Here is a 22,590-nt window from a genome sequence, read left to right on the forward strand (position 1 = left end):
ATTGTTTGATAGGAAAATAAATAGTAACAAAAGTAATAAAGTGCAGCAAGTGGCCCAATCCTTATGTATGCTAAGGACAAGCCGGTTGTGTTTCTTATAATAGCTAAAACGCTCTTGAGGACACACGGGAATAAGTGTTGTGTGTGTGGACCGGAGGTAAGGCATTATTCTTACTTGAACGAATACCTACTTATGATTATACCCTCCATGCAAGAATCCTCAAATACAAGAGAGCTAATTAAGACAAATCTAACCATAACATAAAACAGTTGGATCCAAACAGTCCCTCTGAGAACAATTCATAAACTAGGGTTTGGGTTTCTATCACTCCTGCAGCCGATCATCTACAAACTAATTCCACAATGTCTTCCCCTAGGCCCAAAAATGGCGACGTGTCATGTAGTTGACGTTCACATAACATCACTAGAGGAAGAACAACACAATGTATTATTAAAATCTTAAATGGTAATCAACTTCACATGATTACTAGCCACAAGACTTCTCTCATGTCCTCAAGAACTAAAGGATTTACTCACAAGACATTGTATGCATCATGATCGGTGGGAGAAACATGGCCATATCACGACCACTCTCCATATTTTGAGATTCAGGGCATGTGAAGAAAAGATGTTGCATCTATTCGATTGGATGAAGTCATCAGCGAGAATCGGCATGTTGATGGATCATTTTCTTATGCAGGTTTTGCATTGTGTCGAGGAAGTCGGCGTGTAGGAGGCAGCCAAAGATGTAGACCTTGGCAGGAAACCTGGATTCCCATATGAGATCTAGCTTTGGATCCAAGATTTGATCGTTTAGGGCCGCATATGCCCCCTTGGTGGAGAATTTTAAGCCACCAAGAAGGGCCCTTTACCGATCCAGTCCTTCAGAGCAGGACCTTGCAACGGTAGCCTTATGGACTCAATTCATTAGTCGGAATGCAGGTTAGACGGCTACCCAGGCCAAGGTTGATCGCATCATGTATGAGTATGGCTACTAGCGTGTGTTATTGTGTGTGGTGTGATGAAGGCATTCCCTGTCGACCCATGGGCAGAAAATCGTGCCCATGGCCAAACCTAATGGATACCGATCGGGTATGGATATCCACCATATCCTCCCAACAGGTATATATAGTACCTCCGAAAATAGCAAAAACATGTGCCAACTAAGATTAGCACTCCAGACAATACCCAAATAAGCACAAGTACTAAGGACATCAATACACAATCTAAGTTCCTCACGAAATGACAAAGCACAATAAAAAAATTCTAACAGAATGACATAACACAACTCGCGAAGACATGGAGTAAGTTACGGTGGTGATATTCTTTCCTTTTCTAGTTAAGATTTATTATAGGGGAAAGGATAGTGAAGTAGGGATTAGGGAATATTGACACCAAAAGTCAGACTATGGGGTTGGATTCGGGCATACTCACGTGTATGGAACCCATACCTGATCCATGAGACTGGTCATAGTGGGAGTAACTTCAACAGTAACATAGAGTCCAACTCAGGAAATTTGTCTATGTAGCAATGAGTTAATGAGGAGAGAGGTATGAGTAACTTAGATAGTTACCGTAACATCACATATCACAATACAATACTCCCTCCTTTCCGGTTTATTGGGCTCATCTCATTTTCTTGATTTTTTTTCATATTATAAGTCTTACTTTCACTTCTTTCCATCACATGTTCACATTCCAAGGTGCATTAAATTGAAGCCTGCAAGGATTAAAAGAAATCAACCAATGCATGTAACCATTCCTACTCATTTATTGGTCATCCATGCATACATTATAATTAATGCAGATTAAAGTTTGAGTAATTTTGTAAACTATGAGATACATTCCTCCACTTATAATCTATCTTGGTTGATGAGATTTCAGATTTAAGCTCTGTAAACCGGAAAGGAGGAAGTATGAGTCTATAACCTACTCCCTATGTTCCTAAATATAAGTCTTTTTAGATATTTCACTACAGACTACATACGAAGCAAAATGAAATCTCCAAAAAGACTTATATTTAGAAACGGAGGGAGTAATAAATAAGTTTTGCATGACATAACACTTATGTTACTACCCACTATAAAGGTAGTAATGTAGTCTAGGGTCACGTATATGTTACTATAGTGTAAATTCCCTCCACTATGGCTAGTCTGACTAGTCGGGTCCGATTTGAGTGCTGCCCATGTGCGCAAAAATGTCCAAACCCTGCCCATTCGGACCGTGTACCCGTGGTCATTCATGTCCATGCGGTCATTCATGTCCATGCGAAAAATTACCAGCGTTATTCAGGTAGGAGGTGTAACTGCATGGGGTTGGGCCTATCACACAGTGACACAATCCCCTTACTCAACGACTTTTCATATAGTAACGACCTCTTCAGAACTTTAATATTTCACTGTAAAAGAAATTCGAATGGAGGGATCTCTCTCCGATTTCATTAAAGAAATCATTAGAGTTTTAATATATACTACATGGCAGAGGGAACAAAAGATATACAAGCTCACTAGAGCCAGAGAAAAACGTTCATTATTATATATGCTGATTGAAGATGCATGCATTGAACGGATACGGAGTAGGAAAGTGGATTGCTGTCACTCCAAATGCCGCGGCGCACGTTGCTTTTGCTTTGGCCACCGGGTGTCATGTCGATCTACAGTAAGGGAAAGGCTCTACATCTGCAGCATTGCGTTTGCACGAGTTCCAAGTATATGTCAATCAGTACTGCCTAAAATGGGTGGTCTTTCCTACTCTGCTAGAATCTATCTCTTGCATCGTCCATGGGCATTGGACATCTCTCTCTCTCTCTCTCTCTCTCTCTCTCTCAAGTTGAAGATTCGGATCAGCATAATTTGATCGCGTTCCTGAAGCTAATTTACTACGTGCATGGAGAGTTGGAGACCGTTGCATCAGGGTTAGTGCAACGCAGTGGCAGTGATCTGAATCTACATGCTCCTGCTGCCAGCACAGTGATCTGCCTCACGTGCATATCGATCCCCATGCACAGCACATGAATACGGCAGGGAGGGAGACCGGCCGGCCATTGTTTGACGTGAGCTTTGAAGCGAGTCGTTTGATGAGTATAGCATGGGAGAATGAGGCAGGGCCAGCCCCATGGTTTGCCCATTTCCATGTTGGTTTGTACCTCTCCACTCGAGTGGCTGTTCCATTCATGCTAGCACAGTACGTAGCACTTGGTTGCTCACACGTCAGGATACATCCACGCAGAGAAATTAAGGGAGGCAATGAAAGCAAGAAAAATCATGGAGACAGAGGTGATAAACCCTTCAAAACCTTGCTATACGTACGATCAACTCCCGTCCAACATGTACGATTGAAGACAAAATGTAGATGATCCAGTTTGTGGGCCATAGCATTTGCAGTCTGGTCGTATAGCTATCCAACAAAAATTAATCGTACGCAGAGCTGTTTCGTAAACCCCTTAGGCATATATCATATATGCAGTCAAATTTCCAGCTAGCCTGTGAGGAGCTTGGATTGCACGTGGTCAAGCTGCATGCTTGGAGAGAGACCGGCCGCTTGCAAAGCTGCTGGATGCTGGACTGGAGTGGCACTGCGGTTTGTTGTCCGGGGAAAGATTTTGCTGGGCACGTTTGACAAAGGGGAGATGGCATTACCGAGGTGTCCATTTCTGGGTCGGTTGAATGGCCCGGTCACGCACGCACCTGGCCCCGCATGCCAAGCACAAAACAGTGAAACGCAACTAGTACATGCGTGCGTGCGTGCATGATCTACAGTGGCCTCCCCTGTTCCCGGCCAGGACTCTGTCGCTCATCATCTCCTGTGCATGCTGCTAGAGAGAGAGAGAGAGAGAGAGAGAGAGAGAGATTGACTGAGACTGAGAGTATGTGTATGGCTAGCCAAGTCCATCGCTATGATAGCACTGCCCAGGGGAGAGAGAGAGAGAGATAGAGAGAGAGACTGGTGTGTGATGGACTGGGACATGAAAGTGACCAGCAAGAACAGCCAGTGGCCATCAAGCTTTACCTGTGTCGCCAGTACAAATACCCAGTGCCGCTTCACTTCACTTGCCTTGCCATACATCCATCCAGCCCTCTTCTACCTTCGCTAGGCTAGCTACTTCTGTAAGGCTCGATCGACACCATGGAGAGCGGGGGCGCGAGGGAGCAGCAGCCATGGCGCTACAGCTGCAACTTCGCGTGGCCGCCGCGCTCCTACACCTGCAGCTTCTGCAAGAGGGAGTTCCGGTCCGCGCAGGCCCTCGGTGGCCACATGAATGTCCACCGCAGGGACAGGGCCAGGCTCCGCCACGGCTCCCCACCTCCTCCTCCTCAGCTTGCTGCTGCTGCTGGTGGAAGCCCTAACCCTAGACGGGCAGCAGCAGCAGCAGCCATCCCCAACCTCAACTATCCTCCTCCACCACCGGCGCCGCAGCCATCCCTGTACAATGAGCGCTCGTCGGCGGCTGCGGCGGACACGAGGGCGTTAGAGTTGAGCCTGGAGCTAGGGTTGGAGGCTGGTGTGCAGTCCTGCACCAAGGAGGAAGATGATGGTCTGGATCTTGAGCTTAGGCTCGGCTGCTCTTGATCGATCGAGCATATGCATATCATTCTTCTCTAGTATAGCTAATTACATCACTAGGTTGGTTCTCTAGTTAGTTCTAGCAGTAGCTAGCTTAGTTCAAGCTATGAGAACAGCTGAATTGGTGTTTGCTTCATCGCTTCTTCAGTGTATCATTAGTCGGCTTTGATGTTTCAGCTAGCTAGGTATCTATGTATGGTCGTGTTCACTGTTTAATTAGGATGGTACCGCCCAGGGTGACCCATGATCTATGAAATCATTTTACTGTTGTTTTTTCAGCATTGTCTCTCTCACGTGGTGTAAATACTAGAAAAATAAATTTTATTTTTGTTTGGTTTGGACCTTTGGCTACCCAAAGCAGACATACATTGCGCCAAAAGGGATCGGGAAACTATATTATGACATGCTAAACTTGGTAAAATCAAGCCCCAACACTAGCATACATAAATATAAAATTTCCAATGACTACATTGAGATTCATTTTGTACATCATAGTTTGAAATGGCCAGGGAGGAAATCTGACTGACAAATGTTGAAGAAAATGGCGAAAGAACAGTTTGCTTTGTGCTCACCACGTAGCTACGCATGTTGAAAAAAAATCAAAAAAATGTTGAAGAAAATAAGTTGGATACAAAACTATAGTGGGTAGAGCAAAGATTGAACCCCTTATCAAATTCTTAGATAAATGATTTGTTGGACATGTCAGATTTGAACTGGGGGAGTTCCATGCATGCTCAGCTAAGAGTGATTGTTAACAGAGTGGATTTTCTCCCGTGTATGGAAGGTCCGTTCATGGACTAGTCCATTGATTATTTTGGGTCGACCCCTGCATGCAATTTTTGGTAGAGATGGCATGCTCCACCCATCCAACTTCCTTGATTTTTATTTTAGCATTCAAATTTGAATCTATTGTATCTTCTGAACTGAAAGTCCAATTTTTGTTTCGTTTGCGTATTTGTGTTTCTTGCGACGAGGGCTTTCAAATAATAGCAATCTTGAATACATTTTTACAAGTTTTAAGATTTTCACCTAGTTTCATCGATTAAAACTTCATACGATGAAGGATAAAATCACCGATTTTTCAATAATAAAACTTAAACCTTAAACCCTAAGCCCTAACCCCTAAGTCATAATCCCAATAGTAAACCCTAAACCATAAGCCCTAATACCCATCTTCGCGTCGTTTCGTGCTCGCCTCCGGATCATGTTCCTTCGTTGCGCCAAACCTGCTCCTCAAGGACACTGTGAGAACCCAAATGACATTATGCTCCGATCCCCCCCCCCCCCCCCCTCTCGTCGATGTCGTTGAATCTGGTAGCTTATGCATGTTTCTGATGGATTGGAAATGATTTTTGGTTATGTAGACATGTCTATGTGCATGATGGGGCAGAGCATTGAGTGAATTATGATCTTCAACTTGAGCACTTGACAACATGCAAGGTAGTTTTTTGGAGATTAACATGCAAGAGAGTTGTGTGTCTGTGTGTTGATTTCTCCCCTCCTACATGTTTTTCAAACCTATGAAAATTCTTCTAGTTATTTTCAAGTTCATATAATTATCTTAGTTGCCATCATCATCAATATTCGAAAGAATGTAAAATAACTATCATATAATATTTTGACTAAATTGATAATTTATAAACTAGTATGGTATGGATTAGTATTAATAAAATAAATAAATAATATTACAAACGGTGAATTGGAATCCTTCTAGCACTCTAGGGGAATTCTAGTTATATCATTAGCTCACAACATATCTAAAGTTCTGCCAAATGACTAAACTTCCTCACAGTCGCCTCCCCGGCACAATAGTTTTACCATCACAACCAGCCCAAAGCTACTTGCATCGCAGCTGCATCCAAACAAACAAGCCTAAATCCATCTAATTTTCACCTTCGGGGTAGCTACTCCGCCGGAGTTGCTCGTATGTCATTTGTGAAAGGATCAAGATGGACCTAGAGGGGGTGAATATGTCAACAAAAAACGTTACTTCACTTGTTTGCAATTTAGACCTTACGGAATGTAAAGTGTGAGCCTAAATATGTTATGGTGAGAGAACAACTGAAAGGACATGCGGTGTCCCCATGTGTGGTTTTGGTAATTGATGACATTCTCTATAGACTAATGGTTGCATTGAGTTATATTTGAAGGATTTGTCCATAGGCTTTTCTTGAAGTCCATGTGTTGGTTTCAAGGAGTTTATGAGTTGACCAAGGTGCTATTAAGGAATTATCCAAGATTGGTCATGTGAGTGTTGAGCTTATTGCAAGCATGTCTTGAAGAAGAAGATTGTGTGATCATTCATGCTTACCTTCAAGGCATCATCCAAATGAAGAGAGTTGGAAAGATTCAAGGTTGATCAAGACTAAGTACAGAGAGTGATTCAAAGTGATCAACACACAAAGTGTAGAAGATGTACCAAGAGGGATCAAGTGATCCCATGGTATGGTAAGCATTGTCCATTACGCTTTGTGTACTAACCCATGGTCTACGTGAGAGTTCTATGTGGGGTTAGGTATGTTTCCATGGGCTTGCGTCAAGAGGAAGATATCATACAACCCATGGAGATGATGACATCAAGTGGTGATCGTCGTCAAGATTGCGGTGTGCAAATTAAAGTGGAGCATCACGAAGAGATCATACTTGAAGCTTGTTGTCCATTGTGGTGTCAATGGACTTGTGAAGGTGTGCCAAAGAGTGGCTCACCCATAGTGGAGTATGGGGGAGCAATCAACTAGTCTTCATCGAGCCAACGCAATCAAGAAAGGTGGTCCAACTTTAGGGAGTCAAGATCGTCATCATCTAGCTCAAGTGGACTATGTGCAAGGCAAAGGTTTGACCTTGATAGGTTTTCTATTTTACCGGTCTCATGGTGGTAGTTGGGAGACCATGTTATAGCTAGGATCGATTGTCGTACTATCAAGGGGGGCTTTCGATGAGTAGCTTGATCGTATCGTTCGTAGAGAGCTCAAACCATTGCATCCTTGCATCACCTTTCTTGGTTCTTGGTTGGTTCTCTTTGTGAGTCTTAGAGCTTATGGTCATCTTGATGACAAGCTCGAGTTCATCGAAAACCGATTTCATATGCATCTTCTTTTGTGTTTTCGGTGTTGGAGTTTTTAGCAATCTTATTTGAGAAAGGGTTCTCACCATTTTATTTTGGGTATTTTCTCAATTGCTATTTCTTGATATTTCTATCAAGATTGTGTTTGCTCTTGTCCTTAGCTTTCCAACAAACTTGATTTCGTCGAATTCGAAGCTCGTACGCGAAAGTTATGGTTGTTTTGTTCTTAGCTGTTTTTCATAGAGAGGTTGTACCGCCCCATAGAGCGGTTGTACCGGTGTTTGGAGCGGTTGTACTGATCCAAAATTGGTCCAAAGGTTGTACCGGGCATGTACCGCTCTACCACCGGACTAGTTTCTGTTTTGGAGCAGTTCTTGGGCGGTTGTTGACCGGTTGTACCGGTTTAACCGGTACTACCGGTTCCCCGGGCTGTTGTACCGCTTTTCCTACAAGTTGGTTTTTCCTCTGCTTTGATCGGTTGTACCGGTTCGTGCACCGGTTGTACCGGTCCTACAGTTTTCTGCACATAACGGGCAGATTCGTGGGGACCTATAAAAGGGGGTCTTCTTCCCCATTGAACCTTATCCTTTGAGCTCGTGTTCTTCCCCCATTATTGACCTTCTTCGAGCTTGCTAACTCTCAATCCCTCCATGGATTCTTGCTAGTTTTTGAGGGAAAAGAGAGAGGAGATCTAGATCCACATTTCCACCAATCACTTTCTCCTCTATGTGAGGGGAAACCCTTAGATCTAGATCTTCGAGTTCTTGGTGTTCTCCTTCTTGTTCTTCCTCTCATTTTCCTCCCTAGCATTAGTTGCTTCGGTGGGATTTGAGAGAGAAGGACTTGGGCACTCCGTGTGCCCTTGCCATTGCATTTGGTGCATCGGTTTGAGTTCTCCACGTGATACGTGGAAGTTACAAGTTGAGGAGCTTATTACTCTTGGGTGCTTGGTACCCTTGAGCTTGTTCCTCTTGGGTGCTTGGGCGCCCTAGACGGTTGGTGGTGTTCGGAGCTTAATCATTGTGGTGTAAAGCTCCGGGCTAGCGTCGGGGTCTCCAATTAGGTTGTGGAGATCGCCCCGAGCAATTTGACGGGTACCGGTAACCGCCCCAAAGGGTTGCCAAAGTGTACGGCTTTGGTGACCGCCCCCAAGGGTTGCCATTTCTACGGGTTCGGTGACCGCCCTCAAGGGTCCCTTAGTGGAATCACGGCATCTTGCATTGTGCGAGGGCGTGAGGAGATTACGGTGGCCCTAGTGGCTTCTTGGGGAGCATTGTGCCTCCACACCGCTCCAAACGGAGATTAGCATCCGCAAGGGTGTGAACTTCGGGATACATCGTCGTCTCCGTGTGCCTTGGTTATCTCTTACCCGAGCCCTTTACTTATGCACTTTACTTTGTGATAGCCATATTGTTTCTTGTCATATATCTTGCTATCACTTAGTTATTTATCTTGCTTAGCATAAGTTGTTGGTGCACATAGGTGAGCCTAGTTGTTGTAGGTTTTGTGCTTGACAAATTAACCACTAGGTTTATTCCGCATTTGTTCAAGCCTAAATCGTAATTATTTTAAAGCGCCTATTCACCCCCCCCCTCTAGGCGACATCCACGATCATTCAACAACCTATACAAAGCTTGCAAGGTCCAAAGTTAATCACAATAAACAAGCTAGGGTTAGAGTTAACCAAAGACATGCGATTGGAGGGAGCAAGTTACCGTTGGAGAGGTGGATTCTCACACAAGCTCAACTTCTTCTCCTTAAGATATCACCATAAAGGTGATTCACATCCACTCATGGTAGACCTTAAGGCAGTCTCCAAACCTTTTATAAACTTTGGGGCAAATTAAAACATGATTTTTATGTGAGAACTCCTAACGCCTAGGATTCTCGAACATCTCAGAGTAATAACAGGATCAAAGGGGAGAGCTTGAAACTCACTCAAACCACAAATCTAGTTTTTCAAAGTGACGAGGATGTGTAGATCTATGCTTGAGTGGAATCCACACTCAAATCTCTCAACATTCCCTCAAGAATCAAAGATTCGGTTTGGGGAAAGTTAGGAGAGTTGTTTCTCAAGTTTATTCAATGTGGTCAACCCACCCACAAAGAGGTAGGTGGATATTTATAGTGTATCTGCAACTAGTCGTTGTTTTTCTCCATAAATTCCATAGCTGGATAGTCCATGCCAAAAGTGGCCAGATAGTCCAACTAATGAATTTTATGGAGAACAGTAGTCGAGCCATCAACAATGATTAGCGTAAATCCAAGGGGCGGACAGTCCGACTATTATGGGCCCGAACAGTCTAACCCATTAGTCATGTCAGACCGAGCGTGCTTGGACAAGTCATAAATTGTCCAGGGCTTGTCTTGCTCGTGAACGTCCCGAGAACGAGCAAGCCGGGACAAGGCCCGGACAATCTAAGACTTGTCCGGCTTAGTCCGAGCAAGCTCGGACAAAGGCTCAAACAGTTTGGCAGTTGTCCATCTCATGAACCACCCCGAGCCAGCCAGTTGTCAATGCCTAGATAGTTCGAGTAGATACATGTCGGATACTCAGGCTTACTATTTGTTTCCCTTTTTTACTTCTTTGACTTAGGATATTTTGTGAAATTTTGGTTTTGGACTTCAGAGAGAATAGGCTTAAAATTTGAAGATTGTGAAATGAGCAAATCATTTGCATCCCTTTGACCCCTCTTAATAACTTGGGATCCCTATGCCTTAAGAACAAAAGTAGAAAAAATGTACTTGATCTTGTTGTCGCACATGTCTTCAACCTAGTCATTTGGAGGGTCGACGATGCACAACACAACATTGCAAAAGGGGGCTAAAACTTGTAGATTTATTTAGTAAACATTTACCCTCCTATAAATATGTGTCATCAATACCAAAACATTATTAAGGGCGCAGTTGCACTTTCAGTATGTGTCCTAGATGCAATATGCCTATATCACGGGAGTCGCCTACGGAGCACCTTCCATGGGTTGAGGACCATTTTCATGTTCTTTTGGTTTCCTCTTTATTCTTACCTTTTTGTTTATTTTAATTTTTTTAAAATTTTCTTGTTTTATTTTTTTGTTCTATTTCTTCTGTTTTTATTTTCCTTTTATAATTACTTTTTTTGTTACCTTTTTTTATTATTTTTTCTATTTACTTCTTTTATTATATTAAAACAATATAAACATTGTTGACACATACACAAATATGTTTTACCAAAAATGTGTGAATACTTTCAAAAAAATAGATGAAGATTTTTAAAGCATGAACACCTTTAAAGATTACATGAATTTGTTTTCCAAAAAATAGATGAACTTTTTTAGTTACATGATTTTCTTAGAATGTGTGAACACTTTTTAAAATTACATGTTTTTTTAGAACGTGGTGAAAACACACTATAAAATTTCACAAACATTTCCTTAAAATTTCAAACATTGTTTTAATTACATGAACATTTTTTACAATAAGTAAACACTTTTTAATTACACAAAAAATTTAAATGTATGTACACCTTTTAAATAGGTGAATATTATTTTAAAATACATGGATATTCTTAAAAATACATGAATATTTTCTCTTATTTATTAGTATAAAATTGAATATTATTTTACCATGTCCATTCTGACAGCGCTGTGGTGGGCCGGCCGCAATTTCATTCCATCGCCCCAAACACTAAACATTCCACCTGTATGGACTTATATAGAAGGCCTAAATATCGTCTGGGCTTCCGTCCCGTCCTTTCCCGTGTGCGCCGCGGTGTCATTCCGGTCCTGCACGGCCCGTGCTCATCTCGAAAAGAAAACATCTCAAAAAAAAAAGGCCAGGGAGGGACCGTGCAACCGCAAACGCTTGCCCTTTCCTCCAAGAAAGAAACTAAAACTCCGGTCGAAAAAAAAGAGAGAGAAAGAAACGAAAACAACAGCCGGCCGAAGCCTCCGCTGCGCCGCCGCCGGTACAGGAGCCAAGCAGCGCCTCCCTTCGTCGAGCAGCAACGCCGCCGCCCGGAGCTACGCCGGCGACGAATACATAGGTCATCCCCCCTCCGTCCTTCCTCTTGCATCCTCTGTTTGTTCTTTTTTTCCCCTGATTTTTGTCTTGGACGAGTACTTGCTGTAGATTTGATATTGTGAGAATATAATGATGGCTATTTCTTGATGACTACTTGCTGCATGATTTTTCCAGCGCATGTTCAAGTCGTGAAAGGATTTTGCTTGGTAGGTGTTTGTGATAATGCTTATAAGGGAAAATGTATACAAATTGTAGTTTGAATTTATTTCAGATGATCACATGTTTTGGTTTAAACATGTTAGCAGTGAAACAAGCAATGCCTGACGATATATGTAAGGGAAAAGATTAAGTTGTTTTATCTGAATCAAAGCTTAGGAGTAAATGCAATTTGAGAGAGCAGGAGCTTTGTCTTGGTTATACTGGACGAAATTGGTTAACACATTAGTACTACTATATACTGGTGTTGTTGGCATCATAGATGTCCCAAATCTTGTTTATGATTGGGAATATAGTGATATTGTTACACTGTGCTGTTGATTTTAATAGTCAGACCTAAAATGTTAGCTGATTAAAGTGATTGGTTCTCCTTTTGGATGTTAGCTGACTGATCTTAAGGTTCCACCTTTCGTATTATGCCATGATAGATGTACAGCTAACTAATGATTTGATTTGCTGCTCCATATTCATTTACACTTACTAAAAGTATAATTCTATCTCTTTGGAACTTGGAGTCAGAACAGGGCATCAACATTGTCAATTGGAGAGGCTTGGAGCTGCTTTGGCATCCACAGTAGAGCAAACAAGAAGGTAATCTGCTGTTCCTAGCTTCTATACTTTTTTTTTGTGGATAAAAAAAACTAAAACGTATCCCTGTATTGGCGCTTTTCCAAAATGGCGAAGTTACGTATCCGGCCCAATACTGCTACACGTACCCATATCGGTGCATTTTAGCTTCTTATTTAGTAGGAGTACTTACCTAACGAATTATGTCAAACTTATGGTCACTGTATTCCCCTTTTGTTTCATATGTCAGTTGTGCATCACAGATTTGTCTCTGTTCCTTCTGAGTCAGTCCCACCACAAGTTGATTACTGCCGTCGTGCGATTTCTATATTGCACTCTCTTAAATTTCAGTTTGGTGAAGTAGATAATGCTCCTTTTTGGTTTTAAGTTTGCGGTTGTCAAGTATGACAGATGGCATATGGTTCTTCTTCCCGTGATTAAATGTGTAGAGTAGCTGCAGTGATGCAGAAGTTGGCTTCAGGATCAATATTACCCTGATCTCCTCTTTGGAATATGTACATCAACCTTTTCTCCCTTGGTTTCTTTCAGTATCGACATGGATTCCAGCACTACACAGTCTGAAGGTTCTCAGCCACCTGTTCCTCCTAAAAGCCCTACCATGTCGTCGTGCCGGAAGAAGAAAACTGATGATGATGCTACCTTCCTCAAAGATGTGAAAGAGCACATTGATGAGTTCATCCATGCCTCCATGGATGAGCACAAGACCTGCTTCAAGAAGACCATCCAGAAGGTATGTGACGCTGAAACTCAAAACTTTTGTGGTTCTGCCTTGTTTAACTTTGGTGCGTTGATGATCAAGCCACTTGCTTTGTGTTGCTCAGATGTTCGGGATGTCAAAGGCTGTTGCGGAGCGGTCCGCTGCAGCAAAGGAAGCTGAAGTCGAAAGTGCTTTGCCTCTTGAGACCAGTGTGTCCCGGTAGGAGATTGCATTGGTGGTGGCCAGTTCTTGCTTTCTGGTGGCATGGTTCTTGTATCAGGAATCTAGCAAATGTTTTTTTCCTATTGTTGCTGTATGGTCACTATATATTTTTTCTGTTAGAAATGTTGAATAATATTAACATGAGTATAAACTGAGACTGAGGCATCGGCAGGTTTGCTATACAAGCCCACGATAATTGACGCAGGTAGAGATTCCAGTATAGCCCAGTAACAGAAACGAAATTGGATTCAGCAATGCTTCAGTCTTGTGCTTCTGATGGGCTGAATATCTTCACTCGGCTGCTCATTCGGTTCGTCCAACGAACTTTTTTCACAGAAAAGAAAGAAGAGAAGCCCTGCCTGCTGCAAAAAAAAAATCCCTCACATTTCGGTAGGTCTGGGACAATCTGGTGTTTGAGTGTCTTTTGAAATTCCATTGGGAAAGAGATAAAGAGGGTATAGAGTAGGCCCTGTGCATATTTTTCTGATGGAGAAAGCCATCCACAGTTACACACATCTGTCTCTCAGATCTTTTTGTAGACGTGGTGGCAAACATTCAAAGATAAAGCAAATTTTGCAAAGCTATCAGCTTCATGGTTACTATTTCTTCTCTCGTGGATGGCCTGGCAATGCTCAAACTCAGTTGCTCGGGCAACAATACCCCAAGTCCTTTGGGAGATTTCCCTCACTATTGCCTGACATTCTGATGCGATAATCAAGCACTTGACGAGCAAGTTTTTAGCCCAGGGCTTGAGCTTCCCAAACGGCTAGAGACTCGAGTATAGAAGCTTCAGTTATACTCCTTCTATTCCAAAATAAATGTCGTGCTTTTTGTTCAACCTCTGAAGGTGATCGCAGATGACCCAATATATGTACCGTTATGGTTCCAGCAGACCGCATCAATAGCTTCAACATCCCCATTCCTGGAGGTTGCACCATCAACACGTTTGACATGGCCAAAGTTCAGTGGTAGGAGCATTTTACATTGTTTGACTATTGTACAAGCAAATTGTGAATCGGTACTTGTCTTCGTTGAGGTACTCCAAGTGTACCAATAGTTATGCCTCTATTTTGTTGGCTATTTAGGAATCAAGGTTTATTTTTCCGCAAGGCTTGTTGAATGAAGCCTTAAAGAATGTGCATGGTGTCAACTTCACAGCACAAGGTTAAATGTTTAATTATTATACTACATCGTGTTCTTTTGTTCTCCATTTGTGGATCTCCAGAGCTCATGAAACAACTCGAGGCTTCCAAAAGAATTCAGTCAGACAAGAGACAACCACAACAGCTCTCAGGTGTACTAGAAGAATTTGAAAACAGTTTTGCAGATATCCATGATAGTTATGTTGCCCATACAGTCACCACACCTATTATCTGCTGGTGGATAACCTTTTGTCGTGCCCACCAAATTGCCCACAGGGCAACCAGAACTTTGGTGAACTCCGCATGTGACAATGTCTCCTTGAGGGGAGAAAAAGGCATTGTTTCATATCCCAGGCATTATTAGCAACCGAATGATCTGTTGTAGTTGCTCCTTTTATCGATGACACATGTGCTCAGGCTTTTCTACCTTCACTAGGGTTGGGTATAGCTTATGTAATAAGGATATTAATTGTGTAGCTCACTGTTTGGGTTTAGGATCCGTCGAGCTTTATTGTCATTTGATTATTAACATTTTTTCTGAATACACGATGAACTTTTTTTTCGCACTAACAATGAACTTTTCTTTAATTCATGGTGAATATATTTTTTTTTGAGGAAAGGCCATAATTCATGGTGAATATTTATTTCAACGAGAAAGCTAACTTGGAAGACAGATCCGCACGACTCGCGAGCCGCTCGATCCCCGCTCGTTCAGCTCTTGCGCGTGAAAAAAGCTATTGGAATTAAAAATAGGGCCCGCCAGGATTCGAGCCCACGACCAGTCGTTTGAAGCCCGTGGCGCGCAACCAGCTGGGATATCTACCTATTCTGTTTCCCACATGGATTAACAGTACCTGAGAATGGGAAAGAAAAACAACATCGCCTTTGACGAGGGGACAAATTCATCTAGTCCAGGTTTTGTAAAGGACTGATGCATCGTGTTGTACTTGTCTCTATTTTGTAGTGATGAACATTTTCTAGTGAAATAAACATTTTGCTCCCATAGAATAATTTTTTTCTCATGTGTCATGAAGAAAAAATGTTTGTTTTAAAATATCATCCGATAAATTCTTTGTAATGAGTTTGATATTTTATGAACCACAAACCTGATAGCTTGCATACAAACATCGGTAGCTTTTTGACCAATTTTTTTTATTGAAAATATATCCTCGGTAACTTATGTCTAAATAGCATGGTAATACACATGCCGCATACCTGATAACTTACGTCTAAATATCATGATAACTTTTAAGACAATGGATTTTTTTAAACATACCCCTGATAAGTTTTGTTTAAGTAGCGTGGTAACTTACGTACCACATACCTGCTAAATTAGGAACAAACACCATGGTAAAATTTGCACCATGAAGGGGGCAGTTGTTCAACCCCCCCCCCCCCCCCTAACATGTATGTAAAATAGCATGATAAATTACACATCGTAGAGTTGATAACTAATGTATGGACATCGTGATAACTTCTTGTAAAAATTGTTCAAAACAAAACCCCGCTAAGTTCTATGTAAATAGCATTGTAATACGCACCGCATACCTGATAAATTATGGACAAACACCATGGTAACTTTTGACCTAGTGGATACAAATTGTTGAAAACATACATATGATAAGTTCTGTGTAAGTAGCGTGGTAAGTTACAAACTATAGACCTACTAAATTAGGTACAAACAACATGATAACTTTGAACCGGAGAAAAAATCATTGAAAAGATACCCTCAGTAACATATGTGTAAATAGCACGGTAAATTACATAGCGCGGAGCCGATAACTCGTGTACGAATACCATGGTAACCTTTTTGACCCTCGGAAAAAAGTTGTTGAAAATATATCCCGGCAAGTTTTGTATAAAAAGCATGGTTTTCTTTACGCATTACAGACCTGATAACTTATGCACAAGCCCCCTGATAATTTTGAATCGGGATTTTTTAATTAAAAATGTACCCCGATAACTCTTGTGTAAATAGCAAGATAATTTACACCTCACATATCTGATAACTTACATATGAACACCCCGATAACTTTTGTTTCAGTTAAAATAAGTGTAGAAACATCCCCCGATAAGTTCTAGGTAACTAGTATAACATGAGGGTCATGGAGACACCATATATCCGTTCGCGAAAATTGTCCAGTACAGATATCCAAGGAAAAAACTGGAAAAGCATGTTTCCTGTACTATTATACATAGTAAACAAATGTCCAAAAATTGGTTAGCTTATTATTTGATTTGGTCCGACCGTTCAATTTAGTTGTGAGGCGAATTTCTCTTTCAAATATGTACTCGAATTCTATAAGGAGTCAGATATTTTTGAAGCTTGTCTGACGTTATAGATAGTAGTGAAATATAAACTAACGCATAACTTAATTGCAATGAGGGGTTAACTCAGGTGGTTGTTGAGCTGGGGATGGACACCCGAGGTTTTGTGTTCGACTCCTGCGCGCGTTCTTTTAAAAAAAATTGCGTAAAAAAGCTGCGATACGGGGAGAATCGCTAGGGATGAAAAAATCGCTGTGGCGGGAGTCGTGCGGATCGACTGGTGGTTAGCACAGTCCTTATTTTGAAAGACAATTAACATTTTTTTCTAAAATATGGACACTTTTCAACACGGCGATCATTTTTAGAAAAATGTTTATGAATTTGCAAAAATTCTCTTTATAAATATCCATTCATTTTCCCCATATAATTAGAAAAATATTCACGTTTTATGAGAAAACCAAAGGAAAGCGGAAGAAGAAGAAAAGCGCTGGAAAACCAAAGGAGTAATGGTCGGTAAGCTGACAAGGCGAGCGCCATGTGCGCTACCTCGACTACCTTGCCGCTGTGAGCGGCAGATAGGAGGTCTCCGTTGTCACCAGCATGTACCACGAAAGACGGGCTTCACTCACACGGCCACAGCCCGTACACCTCGTCTCCGGCCCATTTACCCCGGTTCACTTACAGGACTCCAACGCCGGGTCCAGGCAACGCCGCCGCTGCTTTCCTTAGACCCGTTCCACCATCTCGGCCGTACACCGCACGACCAACCCCCGCCCCCGTCGCTGGGCTCCGGCGAGGCCCGCCGGCGGTCGCCCGTGAGCTCCGCAGCTAGGCTCCTCCTCTCCGCCATCCCGCAGCATCTCCTCTTCCTCTCACGAGCTATCTCGCGGGCGCTGTGGCCTACCCAAGCTCCAGCCCGACCCCGCTGTGCCCTAGCGCTGCCGCCGTGCGCCGTAGCTCAGCGTCACCGCCTCCGCCGACGCATCCGCCTCTCGCGCGCGCCGCCGCGACTGCCGCTCCCGTTCTTCCTCCCGGGGGCCCTGCTGTCTCCACCCCGTCCGCAGCCTCGCACATTTGGGTTTGAGGTATGAGCTTTTTTACATATCCAGGTGATTAGATTACTCAAACTCAAACTTATTAATAACCTTCACAAATTACCATGTAGATCCAGTCCCTGATGCTGTTCACATGAAGGCCGGTGCAGCTGCTTGAGTAGAAATGGATAGCATACCAGGCTCACAAGAGGAATTGCTTCGAATGAGGAAAAATGGTGAGGCAGGAAAGAAGGGGGAAGACCATGGAAATGCCTTGAGCCGCAAGGAGGCGACCGAGGAGCTTATCGGTTGCATGGTCCACAGTGAGGAGGAGGCATACAAGCTGTACTGCGACTATGGACATCGAATCGGCTTTAGTGTCCGGAAGGGCAAGCAGTCCTACTTCATTGGTACCAGGGACATCCGGACAAAAGATTACTACTGCTCGAAGGAAGGGCTTAAATACGACGAGCCTGTCACAGAAGCGAATTTCAACCGGCCGGACACAAGAACGAATTGCAAGGCGATGGTCCGCTTTAGAGTCGATGAGAAAGGGCGTTGGACTGTCATACGCTTTGTTCCCCTGCACAATCACCAGTTGGCTAAACCTGGGGAGAGGCATCTGTTGAGATCCGCGAAGTCATTTGCTGTTGGAAAATCAGGTGTTATAGATCCAGCAGAATCTGCTGAATCACATGCAATGAATGGTTCTTCTGATAGGACCGTGGGTGATATTAGTGAACCTCCAGGCTACACGACAAGGGATTGCTACAATCATGACAACGTGCAGAATATAACGCTAATTGGGGCAGGAGACAGCCAAAGTCTTGTGAGCTACTTCAAGCGTAGAACCAACGAGGAAGGAATGTTTTATTGGGATGTCCAAGTTGATCAAGAAGGCCGCATGACTAACTTCTTCTTCAGGGATGGTAAAAGTAGAAGTGATTATGACTGCTTTGGGGATGCTGTTATATTTGACACAACCTACCGCACAAATAAATATAGCCTGATATGTGCCCCTTTTGTTGGAGTTAACCACCATTGGCACAATGTTGTTTTTGGATTTGCATTCCTGTTAGATGACTCCACAGCTTCCTATGTTTGGCTATTTAAATCATTTTTGGAGTCAATGGGTGGCCGGTCGCCAAAATCGATTTTCACTGACCAGGATGAAGCTATTATGCAGGCAGCCGAGCAGGTGTTTCCTAACACGCGGCATTGCTTCTCCTACTGGCATATCCTGAAGAATGCACAGTCTCATTTAGGCACTGTAAATACTTCTCAAGCATTTCAAAATATGTTTATGAAGTGCATGCAAGGATGTGACACAGAAATGGAGCTTCAGGAATCTTGGGATGCTATGCTTGATGAATACAAACTACAGGATAATGATTGGCTTAATGGCCTTTATAAGTTTCATAACAGATGGTGCTCGGTATTTAACAAAGATACTTTTGATGGTGGGATCAATTCATCCCAGTGGGGAGAAGTCTCAAACAATATCCTCACTGGAGTTGCTGATGAATCTACTTCTATAACAAGATTTGCTCTCTTGCTGGAAAAGGTTGTGAAAACACTACGTAGAAATGAGTCAGAAGAGGATTTTCGCTGCAGCCAAACTGCTCCAGTTCGTGCAATCAAGCACAGTACAGTTCTGAAGCAGGCTGCGGAATCTTATACACATAGGATGTACAAGTTATTTGAGGCTGAATTTCTGGATGGATGTGGAGCAACTTCATGTCATGAAAATTCCTGTGGTGGAAGCTTATTGAGGTTTGAAATAACAATGCAGGGCAGGGGTTCAAAAATGTGGACTGTTCTTCTTGATACATCCACAATGGAAATCTCTTGTGGTTGCGGAAAGTTTGAAAGGATGGGCCTTCTTTGTTCTCATGCTCTGAAAGCCTTCAGCCTGCAGAATGTGGATATGGTTCCTGAAAAGTACATCTTGAAACGGTGGACGAAAGATGCCAGGAGAAGCATGTATAATCTCAGTCAAGAAGATTCAACACAACAAGAATGTACCGAGGCTGAACTTGCGTATCGCAATCGCGCAATGCAGTATGCGTATAACCTTGCATTGAAGAGCCAGGAACTGGAAGAAGCAAGAAAGATATTCTGGGACTCCCTTGAAACAGGAGAGAAGGCACTTGAAGTGTTCTTCGAAATGAGAAATCTGCACGCTCAATCTGCCAAAGATGCCAGTACAAGGGAGAAGAAGAAGAAGAAGAAAATACCTAAAGGACCAAGCACCAGTAAGCAACAACACTCAAGTCTCCTCGTGCTTTTAAAACATCTTTTTTGCATAACAAAAATACGCCACTGTGCAGAAAAAGCAAAGCAAGCCCTGGCATCTTCCTCGGCTGCTCCGGTACTAACCGCCCAAACTAATGAGCAGCAGTTTCAATCTGCACAAGATGCAAATGGTAATGCAACCATTGGAAGATCATATTACTATCAGGTACACATAAATATGTATGAAATGTTATCTTTTCTTCTGGCATTTAAGATTTAACTGATCTCATACCAGCATGGTTCATGTTCTGCAGGTTTTTCCAACGCCTATGCAACCAAACCAGATCTTCATGCATCCGAATACAATGCCTGTTTGTGCACCACAGGTATTCTGGTTGGCAGATTGGCCTGAGCAAAATTAGTTTTGTCTGTTATTCAACTGTTTATTAGCATTATTACCAAACAGCACTTTGGAACTCATAAATGGAAGTTTTGTAACAAATAAATTTGAACAATGCTTCTATACATAAGTACATGTTGTTCCTCGAGGGAAATATACATAAGTACATGACAGACGCGGATTTTGGCTCACGGGAGTCGGAGAAGCCGTAATCAGGTCCGGACGTAATCCCTCGGGATTGTTGGAGTAAATGCCACAAAATTCACTCCAACTGACATACCAGATGCATACACCCACTTAATAATACATCATAGATGGAAGGATACTCAATTAATGCGTCACTTTAGTACTCCCTCCATTACATATTAGTTGTCGTTGATTTAGTACGAACAGGAAGAATTTAATTCCCAAACTGTTACCTACGTCATCTATCATACAATAATCAAAGAAATGCCTGAGTCGCCCGTCCCTGTAACCCAGAAGTAATATCCTCCATATAGGGCTGGTCTCGCCTGAGCTCCATCACTGTTCATCTTCCCCGTTACTGCCTCCATTAGAAACAAACTCCATCCTGCTCCCCACCCTCATATTCTGATGGATCCAAGTTCTTCAAAGCAGATTAGGTAATATCTTGGTGCAGACCACCCAGCCATGTAGAGCAGAGGGGCCTTGGTTGGACCTGGTGATGACGATGCGGACATGGTGATGGACCTTGGTTGGAGCCAAAGAAGGTGTAGGTTTTTAGGTCAAGATGGCGTCTGACTCTGGAGAAGGGGAGTGGTGGTGATGAAAAAGAACTGTGCGTACGGTTGTTTGGTGGTTGGAACAAAATAGGTGATTTCTGGCTGGTGGGACAAATCCGTGTACCATGGTACAAAACATACTAGCTTGTAATAAATTGGTACAGGGAAGTATATATGGGTGGAATACATAAAGTAGCATACGATCCCAAGGATAGTGCAGGGTGAGGATATAGATGCATGGACCACCCGGAGCTCCAATGCAATTACCAATACATGACTCTGTACTTTTGTAGACTGAACTGAGCAAACCTTCAGGACGTCGACAAGTATGCCATACTATTTTCTATTTTCTGGTATTAGAGCCCGTAGCACTTGTACCATCTCTTAACTTGGTAGATGGGTTTACGATTCCACTGGCATTACAGACAGCATTAATAAAAAATGCTGAAAGGCTCTTGGCTTCTTGTGCACTTATGATCAACAGGATTTGTCAGCATATGCCACAGTGCGTCCTAATTCAAATTTCGGCGGCGCGAAGAACATCTAAAGGACACAAGGTATACAATTTTTTTCAGTTCAGTAACTTGATTAGCAATATTGCTTCTGCCACTCTGCGCAGAACTAGGATGGTAGCACCAGGCTTGTATCTCCCTTGCATTTCTTGAATACCTTGAGCATCATAAGCTAGATGTGAATCCTGAGTTAGCAAGGGTTCAAACCCTACTACACACACGAGGTGTAACCCATATTGCGGTTTGAAATTTCTACACTGATCTGTTGTTGCTCTTAACTTCCAGGGTCTGCTAGATGTGTTTCTTTACAATTTTTTGTTGGAGATGGCTACTACCAAGTACCAACCGTTACAGAGGGATCATGGTTCCATAGATGCTGCTCTTGAGAGTGGCTATTCTGTCCTGTGCCATTTCTTTTCTACCGAGGGTGGAGTCTAGGATTAATTAGGCATCCCATTGCAGTGTGACCTTTTGGGCGTAGGCAATTATATATAGCATGTAAGCTGTAACTACAAGAGTAGACATTAATTAGCTGTTAACAGGACCCCTGGAGGGAGTCCAGGAACCCTTGGCCGAGAAACGCAATGTGGTGTAATTTTCAACATTCATTTTTTGCCCGAGTTGGAGCATGAGAAATGCAAGGCCTTGACAGCCTCTCCAAGCTGACCTTGAATTCTTTGTGTTGTCACCAAATTGTATCTAAACCATGATTCTCAGGCTGATTATATATTTGATGGATGGCGCTTGCATATTGTGAATTGTGATTTTAACTGGCCTTGTATGTTGCATCTTCTACTTTCCCTTGTGTATGCAGAACAACAGCCACTAGTGCCTCCAGCAGTCCAGCGTGTACACTGCCATTGGCAAACAGCTCCTCGCTTGTTTGCCTGTATGTCACCCCACTC

At 42.8% G+C, this 22,590-nt stretch overlaps 2 protein-coding genes across 3 annotated transcripts; both read left to right on the top strand.

Annotated features, from left to right (window-relative positions):
* Positions 1-11,444: 11,444 nt before the first annotated feature.
* LOC123166185 (uncharacterized) lies at positions 11,445-13,531 on the top strand. Of its 2 annotated transcripts, none has more exons than XM_044583955.1 (4): positions 11,445-11,650; positions 12,364-12,435; positions 12,961-13,162; positions 13,254-13,531. In XM_044583955.1, exons 3-4 carry the CDS (start codon positions 12,968-12,970, stop codon positions 13,350-13,352), a joined length of 294 nt encoding a protein of 97 aa, XP_044439890.1. In that variant the 5' UTR covers positions 11,445-11,650; positions 12,364-12,435; positions 12,961-12,967; the 3' UTR covers positions 13,353-13,531. The 2 variants fall into 2 exon arrangements, with proteins under 2 accessions (XP_044439890.1, XP_044439889.1); XM_044583954.1 differs by having other exon boundaries at positions 12,369-12,435.
* Positions 13,532-17,446: 3,915 nt separating this feature from the next.
* Positions 17,447-22,449, top strand: LOC123164380 (protein FAR1-RELATED SEQUENCE 9). Its single transcript, XM_044581820.1, has 6 exons — positions 17,447-17,846; positions 17,927-20,050; positions 20,126-20,256; positions 20,345-20,416; positions 21,658-21,730; positions 21,971-22,449. Exons 2-5 carry the CDS (start codon positions 17,980-17,982, stop codon positions 21,718-21,720), a joined length of 2,337 nt encoding a protein of 778 aa, XP_044437755.1. The 5' UTR covers positions 17,447-17,846; positions 17,927-17,979; the 3' UTR covers positions 21,721-21,730; positions 21,971-22,449.
* The last annotated feature ends 141 nt before the right edge of the window (positions 22,450-22,590 follow it).

The sequence above is a fragment of the Triticum aestivum genome, chromosome 7D (genome assembly GCF_018294505.1).
Source record: "Triticum aestivum cultivar Chinese Spring chromosome 7D, IWGSC CS RefSeq v2.1, whole genome shotgun sequence".
Taxonomy (NCBI): domain Eukaryota; kingdom Viridiplantae; phylum Streptophyta; class Magnoliopsida; order Poales; family Poaceae; genus Triticum; species Triticum aestivum.